Source organism: Mustelus asterias, chromosome 9 (assembly GCF_964213995.1).
Source record: "Mustelus asterias chromosome 9, sMusAst1.hap1.1, whole genome shotgun sequence".
Taxonomy (NCBI): domain Eukaryota; kingdom Metazoa; phylum Chordata; class Chondrichthyes; order Carcharhiniformes; family Triakidae; genus Mustelus; species Mustelus asterias.
This window is the reverse complement of record NC_135809.1, coordinates 124748240-124773017: the sequence shown is the minus strand read 5'-3', so window position 1 is coordinate 124773017 and position 24778 is coordinate 124748240. Positions and strand designations below refer to the sequence as shown.

Here is a 24778-nt window from a genome sequence, read left to right as displayed (position 1 = left end):
TGTTCCTATGAGTCTGCTGCCCTTGTTGTGGTGGAGGTCATGGACATTGTAAGGGTCTGCAGAACCAGATTCATTGAGTTGCTGCAGTGCATCTTGTACGTGTACACGGTGCTGCCACTGTGCATCGACGGTGGAGAACTGAAAAGAAACATTGCTCAAATATGCAAATTCATGGTTAAATAATTAGTTGGAAGAAATACTTTCAGTCGGAAATGCATATTATCAAATATTTTCTGCAGGTAGTTGAAGTGACTCGTGTCTACCTGTTTGGTTAGCCTACGGCCAATAGGTGACATTTCCTCATTGAATTCCTACAGCGTAGAAGGAGGCCATTCGGTCCATTGAGTCTGCACCGACCACAATCCCACCCAGGCCCTATCCCCGTAACCCCACATATTTACCCTGCTAATCCCCTGACACCAGGTTCAAATTAACATGGCCAATCAAACTAACCAACACATATTTGGACTGAGAGGGAAACCAGAACACCCGGAGGAAACCCACGCAGACATGGGGAGAAAGTGCAGACTCCGTACAGGCAGTGACCCAAGCTGGGAATCGAACCCGGGTCCCTGACGCTGTGAGGCAGTCAGTGCTAATCAGTGTGCCACCGTGCCTCATAGCTTTCATTGCTGCAGGTATGTCCAGCTGATGTCTCTCAGAGCTGTCACCTGGTGGTTATGTCCATCAAGAGAGAATGGAGTTTGGAGCAGTTTATGTTTAGAAACCAGCGAATCACTTTCAAATCTGATAGTATCCCATTGACAGCTCTTTCTTGAAAGATTATTATTTTGCAAATATGAGTTAGAGGAAAGGGGATGGAGGGCGAGGGCGTGCACTGTAAAAACAAAAGCATCCCCACCCTAGTTGGAACTTGGAAAAAAACACCATGATATAAAAACAGAAAATTGCTGGGAAATACTCAGCAGGTCTGGCAGCATCTGTGGAGACAGGAACATAGGGCCTGATTTTACCATTTTGAGTCTAAGTGCCAAATCCGGGCGTCAAATAGATCCGCGCCTGGAATCCTCTTTCCAGCGCGCCCATACATGTTTTGTCGGCTCCGGTCCGATTCCCGCTGTGGGCGGGGCTTAGCGCTGGCGGACCGATCGGAGCTCCGAACTGCGCAGGCGCAGTTCAAATAAAATCTGACAAAGCACGCCCGGGCGCAAAAGAAAGAAAAAGCAGAAAGCGGAGAGAACGGCTCTCTGACGATCATCCTCTGGTCGGGGTAGGGGGGAGGTGGGAGGGGAGGGGGTGTGACGTATCATCCTCTGGTCGGGGGGGGTTCCGCTGCCAGTCTGCGGCCGATCCCTCCTGCCGGAGTGGACGTGCAGCCATGCCATCCCACAAAACCTTCAGGATGAAGCGATTCCTCGCTAAGAAGATGAAGCAGAACCGGCCGATTCCACAGTGGATCCGCATGAAAACCAGCTACAAGATCAGTACAAGTCCAAGAGGAGACACAGGAGAAGGACCAAGCTGGGCCTGTAAAGGGATACATCATCACTGGTACACTACCAGCCACAGATTACTCTTCCCTGCAGGGGAAAGAGAGCGGGAGGGATGGCCGTTTCGGTAAAATCAGGTCCAGATGAAAGGTTTGGTAAAATCAGGCCCATAGACTTATCGTTACAGCTCAATGACCTGTCTTCAGGTTGTGGATTTTGTGTTCAGAAACCCTGCCAAATTTAACAATCGAGTTTATCTTATTTTTGATTTTATAAAGTTGGAACCACAGTAGCACTGTGGTTAGCACTGCGGCCTCACAGCGCCAGGAACCCAGCTTTGATTCCAGCCTTGGGTGTCTGCGTGGAGTTTGCACATCCTCCCCGTGTCTGCGTGGATTTCTGACCGGGTGCCCCGGTTTCCTCCCACACTCCAAAATTGCCCCTTCGTATCCAAAGATGGGCAGGCTAGGTGGATTGGACATGGTAAATTGTCCCTTAGTTTCCAAAGGTGTGTAGGTTGGATGGATTAGCTATGCTAAATGTGAGCGTTTATGCGGATAGTGCGGGGGGGGAGCCTGGGTGCAGTTTCGATGGGCCGAATGGCCTCTTTCTGTGCATATTTGTTTTCTGTCGCAAGCTGGCATTGTTGCAGGAGCCGCTTCAGGTCTCAATCCCTTTACAGCCAACTTGTAGTCTGTTTGCATGGAGAAGCCAGATGCTTCTTTACATTGCAGTATTCACGGCAATGCGGAATAGCCTTCAAAGCAGCCTGGGGATTTGCTTCAAGTGATCCAACCCCTCAGCAAAAACACTCCTGCAACCTCCAAGCAGTTGAAACTTGCGTCTCAGACTTGACGAACTTCAGACAGGTTGTGCATTTCTGCTCGGCTATCTGAGAGAAACAGTGCACCAGGATCAACCGCAAAAAAAGAAAGGATATCACTGAATCAATAAATCTCTACAGTGCAGAAGGAGACCATTCAGCCCATCTAGCCTGCACTGACAACAATCCCACCCAGGCCCTGTAGCCCTACCTATTTATCCTCCTGGTTTCCCTAAAGTAAAATAAAGTTCATTTATTAGTCACAAGTAAGGCTTACATTAACACTGCAATGAAGTTATTGTGAAATTCCCAGTCGCCACAGTCCAGCACCTGTTCCAGTCAATGCACCTAACCAGCACGTCTTTCGGACTGAGAGGGGAAACCGGAGCACCCGGAGGAAATCCACGCAGGCACTGGGAGAACGTGCAAACTCCACACAGCCATAGACCCATGCCGGGAATCGAACCTGGGTCCCTGGCGCTGTGAAGCAGCAGTGGTAACCACTGTGCTACAATGCCGCCCTGTCACTAAGGGCTAATTTAGCATGGCAAATCCATCTAACCTGCACATCTTTAGATTGCGGGAGGAAACCGGAGCACCCGGAGAAAACCCACGCAGACACGGGAAGAACATGCAAACTCCACACAGACAGTCACCCGAGGCCGGAATTGAACCCAGGTCCCTGGCGCTGTGAGGCAGCAGTGCTAACCGCTGTGCCACGATGCCACCCTAATGTTGAGCCTTATGACGTCCCCATCGAGAAGGATATTTTAGCCATAAAGAAAAGGTTCAGGAGAGAGAAATAGACTATATAAATTTCAGGGCTTTCTTTCTTGCAAGATGGGAGTTTTGTTCTGTCCTGCGAGGTTCTGTACACTAGTAATTGGATAAAATTAGAAACTCTTGCGAGTTGGATTTAATTACAGCTGAATTACAAATAGATGGCAGGACTGAAGCCAGGATCAGAGCAGTCCCAACATGAATGCCATCTGGCAGCTGAATTTGCTCAAACATCGGTGAGGCACTGGGTTGGAAAGTGAAGCGACTTACAGAGCCAAGAGTCTTCAACCTTCAGCTCTGCCTCAACTTGATCAATGACAGCCCTCAATGCGATTTCAGACACCAGAGCTCAACTGCACTCATTTATTTTTCACACTTAACAAAGAAAAAATAATAATGCGAGGACCCATTTTCATTTCCTCCCCAGGCCCAGAAAAAAGCTAATATTTTTGAGGCTGGATAGACTGGGACCTTTTTTTTCCCCTGGAGTGTAGGGAGGCTGAGGGGTGATCTTATAGAGGTCTATAAAATAATGCAGGGCACAGAGCAGCTTGATAGTCAATATCTTTTCCCAAAGGTAGGGGAGTCTAAAACTAGAGGGCATAGGTTTAAGGTGAGAGGGGAGAGATGCAAAAGGGTCCAGAGGGGCAATTTTTTTCACACAGAGGGTGGTGAGCGCCTGGAACGAGCTGCCAGAGCCAGAAGTAAAGGCGGGTACAATTTTGTCTTTTAAAAAGCATTTAGACAGTTACATGGGTAAGATGGGTATAGAGGGGTATGGGCCAAACACGGGCAATTGGGACTAGCTTAGTGGTTAAAACAAAAAGCCATTGACAAGTCGGGCTGAAGGGCCTGTTTCCTGCTGTAAACCTCATTGTCTCTATCTGGCCGCCTTACAGATTACAACTTAGCCCGTCAGCCCCTCCAGCCTCTTTTCATGATTCGATGACACTGAGCACACTCAACTCTATTTTACTGCATTTCCCCCACGTCCCTCGGCACCCTAACTCAATAAGAATCTGTCCTCAAAATTACAATTTTATCCACAATCCACAGCCTGGTGAGAGAAGAGAGTTCTAGATTTCCACAACCTTTTGACTGGAGGAAACGCTTCGTAATTTCGCTGCCGGACAGATCCGCGCTCTGTGTTAAGATTGTGCTGTCGTAGGAGGCTCGCTTCCTGGCATCCACCCTTCGGAATCCCTTTCACCATTTATAAACAGCGCACTTGATCACCCCCTAACCTCCAGGGAAAACACACCAGGTTCATGCGACCTGACCTCACGTTTTAACCCTTTAAGCCCCGGACCTCCTCAAAGACCTATTCACACTTGCACGTTCTCCCTGTGCCTGCGTGGGTTTTTTCCAGGTGCTCCACTTCCTCCCACAGTCCAAAGGTTAGGTGGATTGGCCGTGCTAAACTGTTGAGAAGTTCATTTCGGGGTCAAACGTGGCACTGAGATTGTGAGACTGGCTTAATCTCAGACTGCTGCCAGGGAGAGGGGTGGAGTCAGTAGCTGGAGAGTGGAGTTTGGAGCAGGGACTGAAATGGCTTCAGCCTTCCCGATATTTAATAGGTGGAAATTTCTGCTCATTCAGTACCAGATGTTGAATGCGCAGTCTGATAATCTAGCAACAGCAGAGGATCAAGAGTGACTGTGACGAGATAGAGCTGGGTGCTATCAGTGAACATGTGAAAACCAATACTGTACCTTCTGGTTACCCAAATCTCTTTGTGGGCGGCACGGTGGCACAGTGGTTAGCACTGCTGCCTCACAGCGCCAGGGACCCGGGTTCGATTCCCTGACTGGGTTGCTGTCTGTGCAGAGTCTGCACGTTCTCCCCGTGTCTGCATGGGTTTCCTCCGGGTGCTCTGGTTTCCTCCCACAGTCCAAAAGACTTGCTGGTTAGGTGCATTGGCCATGCTAAATTCTCCCTCAGTGTACCCGAACAGGTGCAACTGTGGCAACTAGGGGATTTTCACAGCAACTTGTGGCACTAATAATTAAATGTTTTCAAACTTGTTAAAAAAAACTTTTATCTCTTTGCTCCTCTGTGACTGCAATTAAGAAAATAAGGAGGTGATGGCCTAGTGGTATTATCGCTAGACTGTTAATCCAGAAACTCAGCGAATGTTCTAAAGACCCAGGTTCAAATCCCGCCATGGCAAATGGTGGAATTTGAATTCAATAAAAAATATTTGGAATTAAGAACCGACAGATGACCATAAAGCCATTGTCGATTGTCGGAAAAACCATCTGGTTCACTAATGTCCTTTAGGGAAGGAAATCTGCCATCCTTATCTGGTCTGGCCTACATGTGATTCCAGAGCCACAGCAATGTGGTTGACTCCCAACTGCCCTCCGAAATGGCCAAACAAGCCACTCAAGTTTCAAGGGCAACTAGGGATGGGTAATAAATGCCAGCGACACCCATGTCCCACGAATGAATAAGAAAAAATTTAGATGCACCCACTCATTTTATCTGCCTCTCTCCTGCTCCCATCCACACCATTCACTTTGCTCCCGAATTCAGTGTCTTCTTCAATCTTGGACAGAAAAAACAGCATTCACTCACCCAAGATGTTCACACATACGATGAAAAGCTGAGAAACCTGGGGAAAACTATCCTGCTAATCAGACAACATTCCCATTCTCTCCTACTCACTGTTTCCTACTTCCTAAACGCACTGCAGTAAGATTTGAACTGCAGTTCACCAACCTTTCTCCAATTATGCTCTTCCATTTAGATATTGAACAGGAAAAATAACACCTTCTTTAAAAAAGTCACATTTGTGAAATTGGACTTGTCATCTGGTTGATTTCCATTTGAATAAATGCAAAAAGGTTGTGCCTACGCACACAGGCCAGCACGCTGGCACAGTGGTCAGCACTGCTGCCTCATAGCAGCGCTATGCTAAAACTCTCCAGGCTTTTGTTACTTTCAGATTTGGCTATCAAGGCAGGCCTGGCCATCTTTCCAGTTGTACCTTCCATAAACTTGCAATCATCCAAAACACTTGTGTTAATATTGGGTGAGATGAATGTATGACTTGGTTTTAAATTATAAGGAGAGGCTGGATAGACTGGGACTTTTTCCCCTGTAGCATAGGAGACTTGGGAGTGATCTTCTGGAGGTCTACAAAATAATGAGATCGGTTGGATGGTCAACATCTTTTCCCAAGGCTGGGGGAGTCCGGGACTGGAGGGAGTGGGTTTGAGGTGGGAGGGGAGAGATACTAAAGGGTCCAGAGGGGCAATTCTTTCACACAGAGGGTGGTGAGTGTCTGGAATGAGCTGCCAGAGGCAGTAGTAGAGACGGGTACAATTTTGTCTTTTGAAAAGTATTTGGACAGTTACATGAGTAAGATGGGAATAGGGGGATATGCGCCAAACGCAGGCAATTGGGACTAGCTTAGTGGTTAAAAAAAAGGGTGGCATGGACAAGTTGGATCGTAGGGCCTGTTTCTATGCTGTAAACCTTTATGACTCTATGACCTGGGTTTGATTCCCGGCTTCAGTTACTGCCTGTGTGGAGTTCGCACGTTCTCCCCATGTCTGTGTGGATTTCCTCCGGGTGCTCCAGTTTACTCCCACTCCAAAGATGTGCAGGTTAGGCGGATTGACCATGTTAAATTGTCCCTTAGCGCCCCAAGATGTGTAGGTTAGGTGGATTAGCCATGGGGAATGGGTTAGAGGGATAGGGCAGGGGAGAGGGCCTGGGTAAGATACTATGTCGGTGCAGACTCAATGGACCAATTGGCCTCTTCTGCACTGCGGAGCTTCTATGATTCTCACAGCAAGCTCTTGACAAATGACACTTAACTTATGAAAATTAGGAACTAATTTCTGTGGCATCGGGCAAGTTTCAAACCACTTTGGACAAACAATGATAGAATCATAGAGTGCAGAAGAAGGCCATTCGGCCCATTGGGTCTGCACCGACCACAATCCCACCCAGGCCCTATTCCCCATAACCCCATGCATTTACCCGAGCTAGTCCTCCTCACACTAAGGGGCAATTTAGCATGGCCATTCCACCTGACCCGCACATCTTTGGAGTGTGGGAGGAAACCGGAGGACCCGGAGGAAACCCACGCAGACACGGGGAGAATGTGCAAACTCCGCACAATGGAAGAAAAGCAGCCACGATCGGGTAAAAGAAAATGCCGCAAATGTGGTTCACCTTCCGGGCCCAGGAAAACGCGAGCAGTTTCCACTTGAAAACCTCACCCGACGGGGCTGTTTGATTGCAACCTCACCTTTAACATTTCCTCATGTATGCCATAGTGCCCATAAGAGCTGAAGTAGACACTGTCCTCATCTTCCCGCAGGTCTGCTACAGCGTTTGTGGTTGATGTACCAGTTCTGGCATCTGCATTTATCACGAAATCCTGCACATATTGTCTGTAATCAATTTAAAACACACCCTTGAGGCACGCTCACTGAACCACAAAAAAAAATCCTACAACAATAGAAGTTTTCCAATAAACTTCAAGCCTTTTGATGCTCTGACACCCTCTGGTGGTTCAGCAGCTAAATTGCAGCTCCCCCCCCCCCAGTCACGGCCAATTATCAGTTCGCTCACAGGACGCCAACACAAAGGATATGCAAATTTTAATTGCAATAAAAGCAGCTGTTCAAATAAATCTTATTACAGTGCAGCAGCTGCTGCAAAAATTCAGTCGCAATATTTGAAGTCTTGTGCAAGTTTGTCTGCCGTAAACAAATAATTTGAATGGGGGGGTCGGGGGGGACATATTCATCTCTGTGCAGTGGTGCGGATCAAAGAAGGACATTCAGTTTTCTCCTTGGGAACAGGGCCTGCATAAGCAACGCTGGCCTGCACCCAGAGTGGGGCTGAAATGTTTAACATTTCCTTCATGCGATCTTACCAGTAGAGATTTCATTAAAAACAAGGTTAAGAATCACTTTGCCTCATTTGAATTGACTGCAAAAAACTAGCAAAATATTACTTTTCTTAAATTATTCATTCATGGGATGTGGGTATCACTGGCTAGGCCAGTGGAGGTTAGTTCACAAACCCGGCATATATAGGCAAAGACACAATTGCAAGGTAATTGCAGATTAGAATGTGAAGAATTTTTCACGTTCTCCTAACCGGGAATCGAACCCGGGTCCCTGGCGCTGAGAGGCAGCAGTGCTAACCGCTGTGCCACCATGCCGCCCTTACCACTGTGCCACCCTATCACACACAACACCTCAGCCCCTGCCCACAGCACCTTCCCATGCAATCACAGAAGGTGCAACACCTGCTCCTTTCCCTCCTCCCTGCTCACCGTTCCCAGGTCCTAAACACCCCTTTCAGATGAAGCAGAGTTTCCCCTGCACCTCCTTCAATCTGGCCCACTGCATTCGCTGCTCCCAATGCGGTCTACTCTACATCGGAGAGACCAAACGCAGACTGGGTGACCGTTTTGTTGAACACCTTCGGTCCGACGGCAAGCAGGACCCAGAGCTTTGTAAAGGCAAAACACTGCGGGTGCTAGGAATCCTTCTTTCTCTCTTCCATTTTTCCACTTCTCCATTCCCGCTCTCCTTCTTGTGCCCCCACCCACCCCCCCCCCCCCCCCCACGCCTATGTTTCATGCCTTAACCATCTGAACCTCTGTTCTGCTACTTACGCATTCTGATCTCTTAATGAACACTTTTAGCATCTTTCTTAGCCATCTTTATCCTCATTTACATTTCCTTTGTCCAATTACAGACCCCCCCCAACCTACAGTATAAATCTTTTCTGATTTTCTTTGCCCTTAGCTCTGATGAAGGGTCATCCAGACTCGAAACATTGGCTCTATTCTCTCTCCACAGATGCTGTCAGACCTGCTGAGATTTTCCAGCATTTTTTTTTTGTTTCAGATTCCAGCATCCGCAGTATTTTGTTTTTATCTTAGTGCTGGATGTCTATCTAATTTTGAGGCCTGTGTGATGGCTATCAGCTAGAGATGTTCTAATACTGAGGAGGATGGATCCTCAGTATTAGAACATCAGATCCTCTCCTTCTACAGCCGATTATTATCCCATCTGGAAAAACCTCTCCACGAGCTAATCGTCCAAACACTGTCCCAAACTCCACTCAGTAAAAGTTCAGCATCTCATACAATACTAAAAAGACACCTACTTGAGTGGAATTGTTAAAATAGCAGACAGGAAACTTTATATAGATGTGTAATATATCAATATCAGTGCAATTTCTGAGCAGTAGGGTATCATTCTCGCCTTACATAAAACATTACACATGCAGAACCAGTTGGGATTCTTGACGTGACACTTCCATGGTGTCAAAAAGCCAGGAATCATCCTCCTCAGTATGAGAAGATCTCTACCTGTTCTTAATCTGATAGCCGTATAACCTACCTCAGCATCGGATAGGCATTGCTGCCTCAAAGCCGCAGGGACCAGGGTTCAGTTCCAGCCTTGGGTAATTGTCTATTTGGAGTTTGCACGTTCTCCCCACGTCTCTGTGGGTTTCCTCCGGTTGCTCCGGTTTCCTCCCCCAGTCCAAGAATGAGCAGGTTAGGTGGATTGGCCATGCTAAATTGCCCCTTAGGTGACAGGAGAAATTAGCAGGGTAAATCCATGGCATTATGGGGATGAGGCTTGGGCGGGATTCTTGTTGGTGCCAACTTGATGGGCCAAATGGCTTCTTTCTGCACTGTAGGGATTCTGTGATTCCACATCCAGCATTGTTGTTCTGTTAAGCACTGTCATTCCTGATGTAGATTAGACACAGGAACTGATACAGGTGCAAACTTGGCCTGTACTGTGACCATCGGCACATACACGGTTAGGGAAAATCTGTAACCAACTGGGACTTGGGTTGTGAATTCGACAGACTTTAATATTTTATTCAAAATTTTTTTTTATTGATCTTTTCCAATTCATTAAAAGATTGTAAATTGAACGTCTAAGATCAAGTGGGGATCTCTCTTTGCCAGAACCTGCTCCAAGATCAGTCTGGACTTAATACAAGATTCATTCCTTCTTGATTTTTAAATGCAATTCCACTGCACTCAGATTTTTCATAATAATGCCACTTTTATTTTATTTTGTCGTTAAAGAATTAGGGAACCAATTCCCTCGTCCAGCCAGGCAGGACATTGCTGACAATGATGCCACAGACTGCATCTGCCCATGTGTGCAGAAGTGCTCCCCCTAGTGTTGTAGCTCAATACATGCAACCGTTCAGAAATAATAATAAACACACCTCATTTTCTCAAAATCCTTCATAATCCTTTCGAAAGCTGCTTCCGCCTCCTCCGCCCTCTTCTCCGCTCCTTGTAGGCGCTGAAGTTGGGCTGCTTGGGTCTGGCTCTCCACATCCACCCGTGCTGGTGGACAAGCTTGCTCCTCCACACCTTCCCAAAACTCATCAACATCTGCAAAGAAGATATCCAGTGAGCAGGACTGTTGACTAAACATGGCTACCACAAACGCTTACACAGCTGCACTCGTACCTGGAGGGGCTGCGATACCTGATAATCAGGAACACCAACAGTGTAAATTGTGACAGGCTAGGACACGCACACACAGATGCAGACACACAGACGCAGACACACACACACACACAGACGCAGACGCACACACAGACGCAGACACACACACAGACGCAGACACACACACAGACGCAGACACACACACAGACGCAGACACACACACAGACGCAGACACATACACACACATACACACACAGACGCAGACATACACACACACAGCGCAGACATACACACACAGATGCAGAGACACACACACACAGACGCAGAGACACACACACACAGACGCAGAGACACACGCACAGACGCAGAGACACACGCACAGACGCAGAGACACACACGCACAGACGCAGACATACACACGCACAGATGCAGACATACACACAGACACACACACGCGCACAGACACACGCGCACAGACACACGCGCACAGACACACACATAGACACACACATAGACACACACATAGACACACACATAGACACACACAGATTCCAACTGACTCCAGACACACAGCAATGTGACTGACTCTTAACCCCCCTCTGGAATGACCAAACAAGTCACTCAGTTCTAGTGCAATTACGGAGAGACAACAGAACATGAATTCCATTTCTCTCCACAGATGCTGCCAGACCTGCTGAGTTTATTCAGCACTTTCTATTTCTATTTCAGAATTCCAGCGTCTGCAGCGTTTTGATTTTATACGTTACTTCCTGTCGTTGCTGATCCTCTATTCCACATCCTAAATTCCCATCAGAGCCACAAAAGCATTCCCATAAAAAAAGTGTTTCTATAACTTCCCAATACATATCCTAAATCACACAAAGGATTCCATTCTGCATTTGGCCAATCGACTCCCACAAAGAAGCAACTGGGAACAACCAGACCCCCCTCCATCCCATTGCTCTGATAACCCAGTCGTGACAAATTCCACTGTGAATGGTGCAACATTGGTCTATTATGTCAGAATTATGGATGAGATTGTTAACAACGATTACACAAATTAATTTTACTTGTCACATTTAGTGGGTATCATATCTAATATAACAAGACACGCCAAAACATTTGTCCAGTGCATGGCTGCAGGCTAAAAATTACATATTGTCATTATGTCCCAGCCGTTGGTTCGAGAATTTGTTCCATCAGTTTAAAGGAAGTATTTATAATGTGCTGTTCTGTGGTGAGTGTTATAATTATTGCATTGAAGCATTAATGCAATCCATACAAAATTCTAATTTTTCTGTATATTTGTGCTCAAGGCAAGGGACAGCGACATAATAAAAACGGTGGCACCGTGGTTAGCACTGCTACCTCACAGCACTAGGGACCCGGGTTCAATTCCGGCCTCAGGTGACTGTCTGCGCAGAGTCTGCACATTCTCCTTATTATTAACCTTATTATGTAAAAAAAACCTCTGGTTTCACTCCCAACTGATGCTGCCTGAACTGCGGCTGATTATTTTTACCCCGCAACCACACACTGCACAAATGTTTTGGTGTGCCGAGTTGTATTATGATATCCAGTAAATGTGACACGTAAAATTAACTTCTGTAATCTCAGCAGGTCTGGCAGCACCCGTAAGGAGAGAAAAGAGCTGACGTTTCGCGTCCAGATGACCCTTTGTCAAAGCTAAAATGCACCTATGCCTTTTAGCTTTGACAAAGGGTAATCTGGACTCGAAACGTCAGCTCTTTTCTCTCCTTACGGGTGCTGCCAGACCTGCTGAGATTTTCCAGCATTTTCTCTTTTGGTTTCAGATTCCAGCATCCACAGTAATTTGCTTTTAACTTGTGTCATCATTGTTAACAATTTCATCCATAATTCTGGCATAACAGAAGGGCGGCACGGTGGCACAGTGGTTGGCACTGCTGCCTCACAGCGCCTGAAACCCTGGTTCAATTCCCGGCTTGGGTCACCGTCTGTGCGGAGTCTGCACCTTCTCCCCGTGTCTGCTTGGGTTTCCTCCGGGTGCTCCGGTTTCCTCCCACGGTCTGAAAGACGTGCTGGTTAGGTGCATTGGCCACGCTAAATTCTCCACCAGAATGTGGCGACTAGAGGATTTTCACAGTAACTTCATTGTGGTGTTAATGTAAGCCTACTTGTGACACTGGCAAATAAACTTTAATTTCCAGCATTTTCTATTTTCGTTGCAAGTTTTGAATTTGTTGGATAAGCAATCCATCCGAGCTTATGTTCAGGAGTGCAACTGTGTGCCCAATATCAAACAATATGACAGTGTCATCAGTAAGCGATCAGAACTTGACAAGGTATGTTTCTTTTGTGATCTCAAGCCCACATCATTAATCTTGCAGCAAGTAAACTGATAAGCACTTCTGTGATTATTAAAAGTTAATTTTTTAGTCACCACCAACAGCCTGTCCTGGTCCCCCCATGTCCACATTATAGTTAAGAAAGTCCACCAACGCTTCTACTTTCTCAGAAGACTAAGGAAATTTGGCATGTCAGCTACGACTCTCGCCAGCTTTTACAGATGCACCATAGAAAGCATGCTTTCTGGTTGTATCACAGCTTGGTATGGCTCCTGCTCTGCCCAAGACCGCAAGAAACTACAAAAGGTCATGAATGTAGCCCAATCCATCGCGCAAACCAGCTCCCATCCATTGGCTCTGTCTACACTTTCCGCGCTGCCTCAGAAAAACAGCCAGTATAATTAAGGACCCCAGTACCCCGGACATTCTCTCTTCCACCTTCTTCCATCGGGAAAAAGATATAAAATTCTGAGGTCGCGTACCAACCGACTCAAGAATAGCTTCTTCCCTGCTGCCATCAGACTTTTGAATGGACTTACCTTGCATTAAGTTGATCTTTCTCTTCACTCTAGCTGTGACTGTAACACTACATTCTGCACCCTCTCATTTCCTTCTCTATGAACGGTATGCTTTGTATAGTGCACAAGAAACTATACTTTTCACTGTGACAATAATAAATCAGCTCCAGGTCCATAATTGCACCTCACGAGTCTCCTGAGTAAAACCTAGTTGTGTGTCTCCTTTGCCTCCCCAGCATTCGCAAGTGGGCCTCCAACTACTACAGGGACCAACTTCTGGGCCATTATTCAAGTTGACTGCTAGTTATCAGAATTCCTCATGACGGCAGCTAACATGGTCAATGAGAACTCAGGTCAAGACTGTGCCAATACTGCAGGGCAACTCCAAGAGAAACAATCAAAAACCATCCAATTTAATGGCCCCGTTCACATTGGTCATTAAATAGGACACTAATGGGGGGATCCTTTCTGAAAAGTAAAGAGTTTGAGCAATTTTGAGACACTGCACAAAATATTAAATTCAATTCCCTCATAATACAGAAGAAGATGAAGGTGATTCATACCAAATTGGAGCAGAGGATCGTCAGTGGAGGGTGGTTTCATATATTCTTCATTATCCCAAGGGATTTGATCCAACGTGGACCTGAAATATTCTGCAGAGGGTTTCTGTGTAAAAGATGAAACAGTAACTATTATTCTCCTTGTTTCATTGCATTAAGTACAATGCAAAATTTCTAATAGATTTTACTGCAATAAATACACCTATATGGCTTTGCGCCTCGATCCAATTTCACACTTGATTCAAGCCTTGCTCACTGACTTTCCCTGATAATGCCATTTTTCAGTTTTATCGTCAGAGCGTTCGTATCCGAAAGGACACGGCCATTAAATGCGGTTTATTTCCAAGTTGGAAAGACCTTCCAAGAACTAGGACTGAGGAATTCAACATGTTTGAAGTGACGAAGATACAATACAAGTCTGTGTCCACACTCATTTCAGTCAGAGAACCGAACAGGCTGGGGACTACGATATGGTCAGCACTCTGTTTGCATCGGTTTATTATGCCAGCTTGTGTTCTTGAATATAAGCTGTGTCAAGATCCTTCAACAAAATAAAGATTGAAGAATGGGATGCAATGAAGGTTAAACACGTTTGGATAGAATAAAGTTTGAAGAATGGGATGAAAGAGGAACTGATAAGAATGCAGCTGTCCAAAAGTGTTTTTGATATGTGAATAGGCGGGTGGCTCAGTGGTTAGCACTGTTGCCTCAAAGCGCAAGGGGTCCAGGTTCAATTCGGGCCTTGGGTGACTGTCTGTGTGGAGTTTGCACATTCTCCCCGTGTCTGCGAGGGTTTCCTCCGGGTGCTCCGGTTTCCTCCCACAGTCCAAAGATGTGCAGGTTAGGTTGATTGGCCATGTTAAATTGACCCTAGTGTCAGGGATTAGCAGGGTAAATATGTGGGGTTACAGGAATAGGGCCTGGGTGGGATTGTGGTCGGTACAGACTCGATGGGCCGAATGGCCTCCTTCTGCGCTGTGGGGATTCTAAGAGGGTGGCACAGTGGTGAACGCTGCTGCCTCACAGAGCCAGGGACCTGCATTCAATTCTGGTGTTGGGTGTCTACCTGTGTGGAGTTTGCACATTCTCCCCGTGTCTGCAAGGGTTTCCTCCCACAGTTCAAAGATGTGCAGATTAGATGGATTGGCCATGCTGAATTGCCCCTTAGTGTCAGGGGGGTTAGCAGAGTAGATATGTGGAGTTACGTGGATAGGGCCTGGGTGGAATTGTTGTCAGTGCAAGGCTCAATGGGCAAATAGCCTCCTTCTGCACTGTAGAGATTCTGTGATTCTATGAATTATTTTAGCAGCAGACAAATAAATGTTTACTTAAGTGACTGGGGGAAATAATGGAGTCTAGAATTTTAGGTGTTAAGACTGTAGAAGGGATGAGTTCAAAATGGAGATATAAGAATACAGTTAAAAAAATACACAATTGATTCCAGAGATGGGGGACTGATGTATGAGGAGAGACTGAGTGGGTTAGGGTTATATTCACTGGAGTTCGAAAGAATGAGGGGGATTTTAGAGAAACCTAAAAAATTCTAACAGGACTCGACAGGGTAAATTCAGGAAGGATGTTACCGAACCAGGGATCATAGTCTAAGGATATGGGGTAAACCTTTTAGGACTGCGATGAGGAAAAGTTTCTTCACCCAGAGAGTGATTAGCCTGCAGAATTCTCTACCACACTGAACAGTTGAGGCCAAAACATTGTATGTTTTCAAGGAGTTAGATATAACTGAAAGGGATCAAAGGATATGGGTGGAAGGTGGGATCAGGCCAGTTGGATGATCAGCCATGATCATGATGATTGGCGGAGCAGGCTCGAAGAGCCGAATGGCCTCCTCCTGCTCCTATTTTCTATGTTTCTAAGGTGTGCAGCTTTAAGTTTTGCCTATATCATTAAGGTGACGGCTATTTACAGCAACCTATAACTTTCAGACATCAATCAATCAGTAACAAAAACAGAAAATGCTGGAAATTCTCAGCAGGTCTGACAGCATCTGTGGAGAGAGAATGGAGCCAACGTTTCGAGTCCGAGTGACCCTTCGTCAGAGCTGAGGACAAAGCAAATGAGAAAAGACTAATACTAAGATGGTGGGGGGGGGGGGCTGTAAAAGGACAAAGGGAATGTAAATGAGGAGAAAATCAGCTGAGAGAGATGCTAAAAGTGCCCATTAAGAGATCAGAATGTGTGAATGGCAGAACAGAGGTACAGATGGTTAAGGCAGTGGCATGAAGGGACAGCTGGCAAGGAGAGAGGGAATGGAGAAGTGGAAAAATGGAAGAGAGGAAGAAGGATTGCCAGCATCCGCAGTATTTTGCTTTTAATCAATCAATAGGCCATTACAAGAACCTAAGAAGTAGCAGGTGTGGGCCAAATGGCCCCTGGAGCCTGCTCCGCCATTCAGTAAGATCATGGCCAGTCTTTGAGCCCAATTCCACCTTCCTGCATTATCCCCAGGTTATCTTCGTGAACATCTATGAACCACATACTCTTGAACATACTCAACGCCTGAGCTCTCCAGGGTGGAGAATTCCAAAGATTCACAACGCTCAAATTCTTGCTCATCTCGGTCCAAAATGGTGGACCCCTCATTCTGAGACTGTGACATTGTATTGCAAATTCTACAGGCAGGGGAAATATTTTTCAGCATCCAACCAATCAAGCCCCTTAAGAATTTTATGTTCCAAATACATCACCTCTCAAGGAAATACAGGCCTAGTCTACTCAATTGCTCCTCGCAAGACGATCACCTCCTCCCAGAAACCAGTCCAGTGAACGTCTGTCACACTCTTTCGAGCGCTATTATGTCTGTCCTTGGGTTAAGAAACCAAAGTCTCGCACATACATTATTTACCACAGGCGGCACGGTGGCACAGTGATTAGCATTGCTGCCTCACAGCGCCAGGAACCCGGGTTCGATTCTTGACTTGGGTCACTGTCTGTGCAGCGTCTACATGCTCTCCCCGTGTCCGCGTGGGTTTCCTCCGGGTGCTCCGGTTTCCTCCCACAGTCCGAAAGGCGTGCTGATTAGGTGCATTGGCCATGCTAAGTTCTCCCTCAGTGTACCTGAATAGGCGCCGGTGTGTGGCGACTAGGGGATTTCCACAGTAACTTCATTACGGTGTTAATGAAGCCTACTTGTGACACTAAAAAAATAAACTAAATAAACTAAACTACCAAGACTAATAGTAATGAAATGATGTTGCCTACAATGTGTTTACAACTGAACATCTTTGGATAACGTCAAGCATTTAGAGTATGATGTTCAGAGTGTTTGAATACAATTGTGGACCTGTCCACAATTCCACTCCAATATATAAAATTCCTGATCCAAGCAGACACTGTTCTGTCTGATTGTGGATTCTTCGCTGGTCAGCACTAAACAAAGCCAAGTTAATCTTGCCAGATTTCACACAGCAACAATCAGTATTATGATCTTTAACATGTAGGATTTTGTTCGGGATTAGTGATTTTTTTTAAACAATTCATTTATGGGATGGACATCACTGGTTAGGCCAGCATTTATCGACCATTCCGAATTGCCCTGGAGGTGTGGAGCTGCCTTCTTTCACCACTGCAGGTTATGTAGTGTAGGTGCAACCAAGGTGCTGTTAGGGATGGAGGTCAAGGATTTAGAATATCATAAAATCCTACAGTGCAGAAGAAGGCCATTCGGCCCATCGAGTCTGCATCGACCACAATCCCATCCAGGCCCCAACCCTCACAACCCCACACATTCACCCCAGCTAGTCCCCCTGACACTAAAGGACAATTTAGCATGGCCAATCCACCTAACCCTCACACCTTTGGACTGTGGGAGGAAACTGGATCACCCAGAGGAAACCCACGCAGACACAGGGAGAACATGCAAACCCCACACAGACAGTGACCCAAGCCGGGAATCAAACCCGGGTCCCTGGCACTGTGAGGCAGCAGTGCTAACCACTGTGCCACCGTGCCGTCCATAGACCCAGCGACACTGAAGGAATGGCAATATAGTTCCAAGTCAGGATGGTGAGTGGCTGGAGAGGAACCTCCTCAGGTGGTGGTGTCCTCATATATTTGCTGTCCTTGTCCTTCTTGATGGTAGCAGTCATGGGTCTGGAAGGTGTTGCCTCAGAGCACTGTGAGTTCCTGCAGTGCATTTTGTAAATGGTGCACACTGTTCCCACTGTTCCTCGGTGGTAGGGGGAGTGAATGCTTGTGGAAGAGGTATCAATCAAGCGGGCTGCTTTGTCCTGGATGGTGTCGAGGTTCTTGAGTGTTGTTGGAGCTGCACCCATCCAAGCAAGTGGGGAGTATTCCATCACACTCCTGACTTGTGCCTTGTAGATGGTGAACGGGTTTAGGAGTTCAGGAGGTGAGTTACTCGCCACAGTATTCCTACCCTCTGACCTGCTCTTTTAACCACAGTATTTATGTGGCTAGGACTGTTCAGTTTCTAGTCAATGGTAACCCTCAGGATGTTGATGGTGGAGATTCAGTGATGGCAATGCCTTTGAATATCAAGGGGTGATGATTAAATCCTCTCTTGTTGGGAATGGTCAATGCCTGGCACTTTAATGGCGCAAATGTCATTTGCCACTTGTCAGCTCAAGCCAGATATTGTCCAGGTCTTTGGCACAGTGGTTAGCATTGCTGCCTCACAGTGCCAGGGACACAGGTTCAATTCCCGGCTTGGGACACTGTCTGTGCAGAGTCTGCATGTTCTCCTCGTGTCTGCATGGGTTTCCTCCGGGTGCTCCAGTTTACTCCCACAGTCCAAAAATGTGCCGGTTAGGTGGATTGGCCATGCTAACTTGCCCGAGTGCCCGAAGATGTATAGGTTAGATGGATGGCAATTGTTTGGGCTTGCAAGGATAGGGTGAGAGAGAGGGCCTGGGTAAGATACTCTGTCAGAGAGTCAGTGCAGACTGGATGGGCCAAATGGCCTCTTCAGCACTGTAGAGATTCTATGATCCTATGACAGTTTGTGCTTTGTGGAACAGTCTATAAGGAATGTCCAAAATGAGTTCATCATAAAAGATAAAGAAAAATAGACAGAAAATAATTTTCATACTCATCAAAACTTACTGTGATTCTAATAAAATTAACAAGCTTGATGAATCCATAACAATCGAGACCTGAAAAAGAATTATATTTCCTGTTAATGCCAAAACAGACAAAGGAATTCAATATTAGAGCAAAACAAATGATAGACTGTATATTTACCTATTTTGTGAAAAAAATATTTTAAATATGGAAAGCATGATGACACCAAACGTACCACTATCTGTGTAAATGTTACAACAAATGTTGCAGTTGTACGGGACGTTGGTGAGGCCTGGAGATGGTCATTGGAGATTGGAGACCACCACACCTGGAGTATTGTGTTCAGTTTTGTTCGCCTTGCTATAGGAAAGATGTTATTAAACTGGAGAGAGTGCAGAAGAGATTTACAAGGATGGTGCCAGGACTCAAGTTATAGGGAGAGATTGGACAGGCTAGGACTTTTTTCTTTGGAGCTTCGGAGACTGAGGGGTGATCTTATCGATGTGTATAAGATCATGAGAGGCATGGATAGGGTTAATGCACTCAGTCTTTTGTCCCAGGGTTGGGGAATCGAAAAATAGAGGGCATAGGTTTAAGTTAAGAGGGGAAAAAATTAATGGGAACCTGAGGAGCAACTCTTTTACACAGAGGGTGGTACGTGTGTGGAATGAGCTGCCGGAGGAAGTGGTTGAGGCAGGGACATTGACAACATTTAAAAGACATTTGGACAGCGACATGGATAGAAAAGGTTTAGAGGGATATGGGCCAAATGCAGGAAAATGGGGTTAGCTTAGATGGGCATTTTGTCGGCATGGGCCAGTTTGGGCCGAAGGGCCTGATTCCATGCTGCAGATTCTATGAACTGAAGTTTGACTTACCATGTTTGTAGACTATTTGGGTCATATCAACCTGATGCTCTGCTGTACAATGAGAAAAGGTAGCCTGGGCTGAAAGGAATAACCTGTTTGCAGAAAACAAAATTTCATTTACTGATGTGTTTAACATTGTGAGAAACATTGAGATTAATTATCACATTTAACTGCAACATTTGACATCTCAGCCATCATGAAATCCATCAACAAGGAGATGTTATTGTTCTCCTATATTTCCTTCCCAGTTTTCTGATTCCGAGGCAGAGTGGCTGAGCATTTGGTCAAGTATGAGCTGATTTAAGGGGAGGGGTGATGGCCTAGTGGTATTATCGCTAGACTATTAATCCAAAAACTCCAAATGTTCTGAGGACTCGGGTTCGAATCCCGCCACAGCGATGGTGGAATTTGAATTCAATAAAACAATATCTGGAATTAAGAATCTACTGATGACTATGCAACCATTGTCGATTGTTGGAAAAACCCAGCTGGTTCACTAATGTCCTTTAGGGAAGGAAATCCTCCATCCTTATCTGGTCTGGGCTACATTGACTCCAGAGCCACAGCAATTTGGTTGACTCTTAACTGCCCTCCAAGTGCAACTAGGGATGGGCAATAAATGCTGTAAGGAGTCTAACAACACCAGGTTAAAGTCCAACAGGTTTATTTGGTAGCAAACGCCACTAGTTTTCGGAGCGCTGCTCCTTCGTCAAATGGAGTGGAAATCTGCTCTCAAGCAGGGCACAGAGACACAAAATCAAGTTACAGAATACTGATTAGAATGCGAATCTCTACAACCAACCAGGTCTTAAAGATACAGACAACGTGAGTGGAGGGAGCATTAAGCACAGGTTAAAGAGATGTTTATTGTCTCCAGACAGGACAGCCAGTGAGATTCTGCAAATCCAGCAGGCAAGCTGTGGGGGTTACTGATAGTGTGACATAAACCCAACATCCCGGTTTAGGCCGTCCTCATGTGTGCGGAACTTGGCTATCAGTTTCTGCGCTGTCGTGCGTCGTGAAGGCTGCCTTGGAGAACGCTTACCCGAAGATCAGAGGCTGAATGCCCATGACCGCTGAAGTGCTCCCCCACAGGTGATTGTCGAGTGGTGTTCATTCATCCATTGTCGTAGCGTCTGCCTGGTGATTGTCGAGTGGTGTTCATTCATCCATTGTCGTAGCGTCTGCATGGTTTCCCCAATGTACCATGAAACCATGCAGATGCTACAACAACGGATGAATGAACACCGCTCGACAATCACCAGGCAAGACTGTTCTCTTCCTGTGGGGGAGCACTTCAGCAGTCACGGGCATTCAGCCTCTGATCTTCGGGTAAGCGTTCTCCAAGGCGGCCTTCACGACACACGACAGCGCAGAGTCGCTGAGCAGAAACTGATAGCCAAGTTCCGCACACATGAGGACGGTCTAAACCGGGATGTTGGGTTTATGTCACACTATCAGTAACCCCCATAGCTTGCCTGCTGGACTTGCAGAATCTCACTGGCTGTCCTGTCTGGAGACAATACACATCTCTTTAACCTGTGCTTAATGCTCCCTCCACTCACATTGTCTGTATCTTTAAGACCTGGTTGGTTGTAGAGATTCACATTCTAATCAGTATTCTGTAACTTGATCTGTGTCTCTGTGCCCTGTTTGAGAGCAGGTTTCCACTCCATCTGACAAAGGAGCAGCGCTCCGAAAGCTAGTGGCGTTTGCTACCAAATAAACCTGTTGGACTTTAACCTGGTGTTGTGAGACTCCTTACTGTGTTTACCCCAGTCCAACGCCGGCATCTCCACACAATAAATGCTGGCCAGCCAGCGATTCCCATGTACCAAGAATGAATTTTAAAAAGTCAGTAAAGATTCTGTTAAGAACCCCGTGATGTTAGATGCAAAAGTATCTGTTGGGGGTGAGGGAATAAGAATGACAAAATGTTGATGTTTTAATATGATTATGTAGTGAAATTTAAGAATTAACAATTAATAAGAAACAATAGAAAATCAGCTTCCTTCTCTCTTACAAAGGTTAGCACCTTGTCCAGTTTAAAGTCCGCAAAAGTTTGAACTGCAAGAGCCTGGCAGAACTGTACAAGTTGATCTTTTCAGCAATAATGAGGTTTTGGAATCAGACATTAAGCACAGCACTTGAGATAGCGGGGTAGACATACAAAGATAAACTGGAAGCCTCTGCAACAACGACAAGGTTAAATGTGATGACTACAAGATGTGCCTGTTGTGGTAAAACCTATATGTATTGTTAGATTGACATTTAAACAACATCTGTGCGTGTGCAAAGCATGATATAAATATAGGCAGCCTTCATGTAAACATCAGAGTCTGCTTCAGAATCCTCTGAAGTAGTGCACTCCCTGCATATGCTTGAATGCAAGTGATCCTAACCTGTACTGATTCTCCTGTGGTTAGCTTGTAAGAAATCAGTGATAACAGTATCCCAAAAACCAGAAGGATGATTTGGAATGCTGCTCCTTAATTGTTTATTTTGCAATTTGATATAATGTGAGGAAAGATATGCAAACCAGAAAGGCAAGATTCAGCACTGTTGTAATCATTCAAAGAAAACATGTTTATTAAACTGTAAAACACACAACAAGAAAGGCCACAATACGGAACAATGCCCTCGAGACATTTTCATGAATCTTTTCTGTCCTACAGAATGCCCTCAGCCAAACCACCTTTAGTTGTTTCATCAATGGTCTACCCTCCATCACAAGGTCAAAGGTGCAAATGTTCGCTGCTGATTGCAGTGTTCAGTTCCATTTACAACTGCCCCAATGTTGAAGCAGCCAGTGTCCACATGCAGCAAGACATGGGTAACAGTCGGGTATGTAAGTACAAGTGGCAAGTAACACTCACTCCACTAAGTAGCAGATAATAACTACCTTCAACAAGAATAGGGAGGGAATCAAGGGTATGGAAAATAAGTGGGAAAGTGGGATTGAGGCCTGGATCAATCAGCTATGTCTGACAGCATTACTGGAGAGAGAATAGAGCTAATATTTCAAGTCAGACCCTGACTTGAAACGTTGGCTCTATTTGCTCTCCACAAATGCTGTCAGACCTGCTGAGATTTTCCAGCATTTTGTTTTTATTTCAGATTCCAGCATCTGCAGCATTTTGCCTTAATCAATGAGCCATGGTCTAAATAAATGGTGGAGCAAGATTGAGGGGCTTTATCACCTACTCCTGCTGCTATTTCATATGTTCTTATTATAGTCTTACATTCCCTCCAAGGCTGGTAAGTCCTTAATTATACAAGCAGAGATAAACTGTGCACATTCATAGAATCATAGAAACCCTACAGTGCAGAAAGAGGCCATTTGGCCCATCGAGTCTGCACCGACCACAATCCCATCCAGGGGCCCCACCCCCATATCCCGACACATTTACCCGCTAATCCCTCTAACCTACGCATCTCAGGAAGGGGCAATTTTAGCATGACCAATCAACCTAACCCGCACATCTTTGGATTGTGGGAGGAAACCAGAGCATTCGGAGGAAACCCACACAGACATGAGGAGAATGTGCAAACTCCGCACAGACAGTGGCCCAAGCTGGGAATCGAACCCAGGTCCCTGGAGCTGTGAAGCAGCAGTGCTAACCACTGTGCTACCATGCCGCATGACTACCATGATTGTAGTCATGCAATACAATTAGTCTTATGCCTATACTAATGTTAAATAATAGAAGGGATGGTCAGATGTGAACTTAAGGATCATATGTACAAGAAGAATCCAGAAACTGTCAACATGGAATCAGAAATAGAGAGGAGATCCAGCCTGACTTATCTCCTCAACCTGTCTCTTGACCTCCAGACAGTGGGCAGGTGTGAGGGTAAATTTGATACGGTGTCCTCAGTGTTCATATATTGGATGTTCCATTATTTCCAGTTAGCATGAATTACCTGGATTCAGAAACATAATGCTAAGTGGTTAAACAAAGAGGGACAGTGGAATTAGAGGCAGCACGGTGGTTAGCACTGCGGCCTCACAGCTCCAGGGACTAAGGTTCAATTCCCAGCTTGGGTCACTGTCTGTGTTGAGCTTGCATGTTCTCCCCGTGTCTGCGTGGGTTTCCTCTAGGTGCTCCAGTCTCCTCCCACAGTCCGAAAAACATACTGGTTAGGGTGCATTGGCCATGCTAAATTTTCCCTCAGTGTACCCGAACAGGCACTGCAGTGTGGCGACTAGGGGATTTTCACAGTAACCTCATTGCAGTCTTAATGTAAGTCTATACGTGACACTAATAAATAAAGTAAACTAAACAACTCAGAAATTCCTGAATGTTTTCGATAGAATTTATAAGTAGGCAGATAAAATAATTAAGATAGGTACTCCATGAATGGTGTCAGAAAATAGCTAAATGCAAACTGGAGACAGACTTGGGATCTTAGTTGCCTCAATGCTAAAGATATCCAACCAGTACAGAACAGCAATCAACACAACAGCCAGCCAAGGTACACGGTGAAGCTTGTATCAGATTGCCCCCTGTGTACCACAACCAGTTCTAGCTGACAAGAATCAAGGCCGAGATTCAAGTACCATGGATCCACACTGCTGACCCCTAGTAGAGGGGTCATAGAGCTTTACAGGCCCTTCAGCCCATCATGGCTGCACCAGCCATCAAGCACCTATCTATTCTTATCCCATTTTTCGGCGCTTGGTCCGTAGCCTTGTACGCTATGGCATTTCAAGTGCTCATTTAAATGCTTCTTAAGTGTTGTGAGTTGTGGCCTGTGTTCTGACAGATGCTCGGAAACATTTTTAGCGTAGATGGCAGGCATCTGTGAGATATCCATAGATATATATCATTATGTGAAGTGAATGATATAAAAAAAATATGGAAAGGGGACTCAAGCTCAAATTAGTAGCAGATCATATTTGGACTGTTATAAGGAAATTTTTCTTCATTTTTCTGAGAAGGGATGAGAGAGA

The 24778-nt window shown here is 45.8% G+C and overlaps 1 protein-coding gene across 1 annotated transcript in view; it reads right to left on the bottom strand.

Moving 5' to 3' along the window:
- Positions 1-24778, bottom strand: part of prmt3 (protein arginine methyltransferase 3) — a 209185-nt gene that overhangs the window by 175974 nt on the left and 8433 nt on the right. The window contains exons 3-7 of the mRNA XM_078220999.1: positions 19834-19916; positions 18998-19047; positions 13919-14021; positions 10282-10453; positions 7316-7460 (exon numbers count right to left, since the gene is read on the bottom strand). Coding sequence (XP_078077125.1) covers positions 7316-7460; positions 10282-10453; positions 13919-14021; positions 18998-19047; positions 19834-19916 — 553 coding nt within the window. The remainder of the gene's footprint in view (positions 1-7315; positions 7461-10281; positions 10454-13918; positions 14022-18997; positions 19048-19833; positions 19917-24778) is intronic.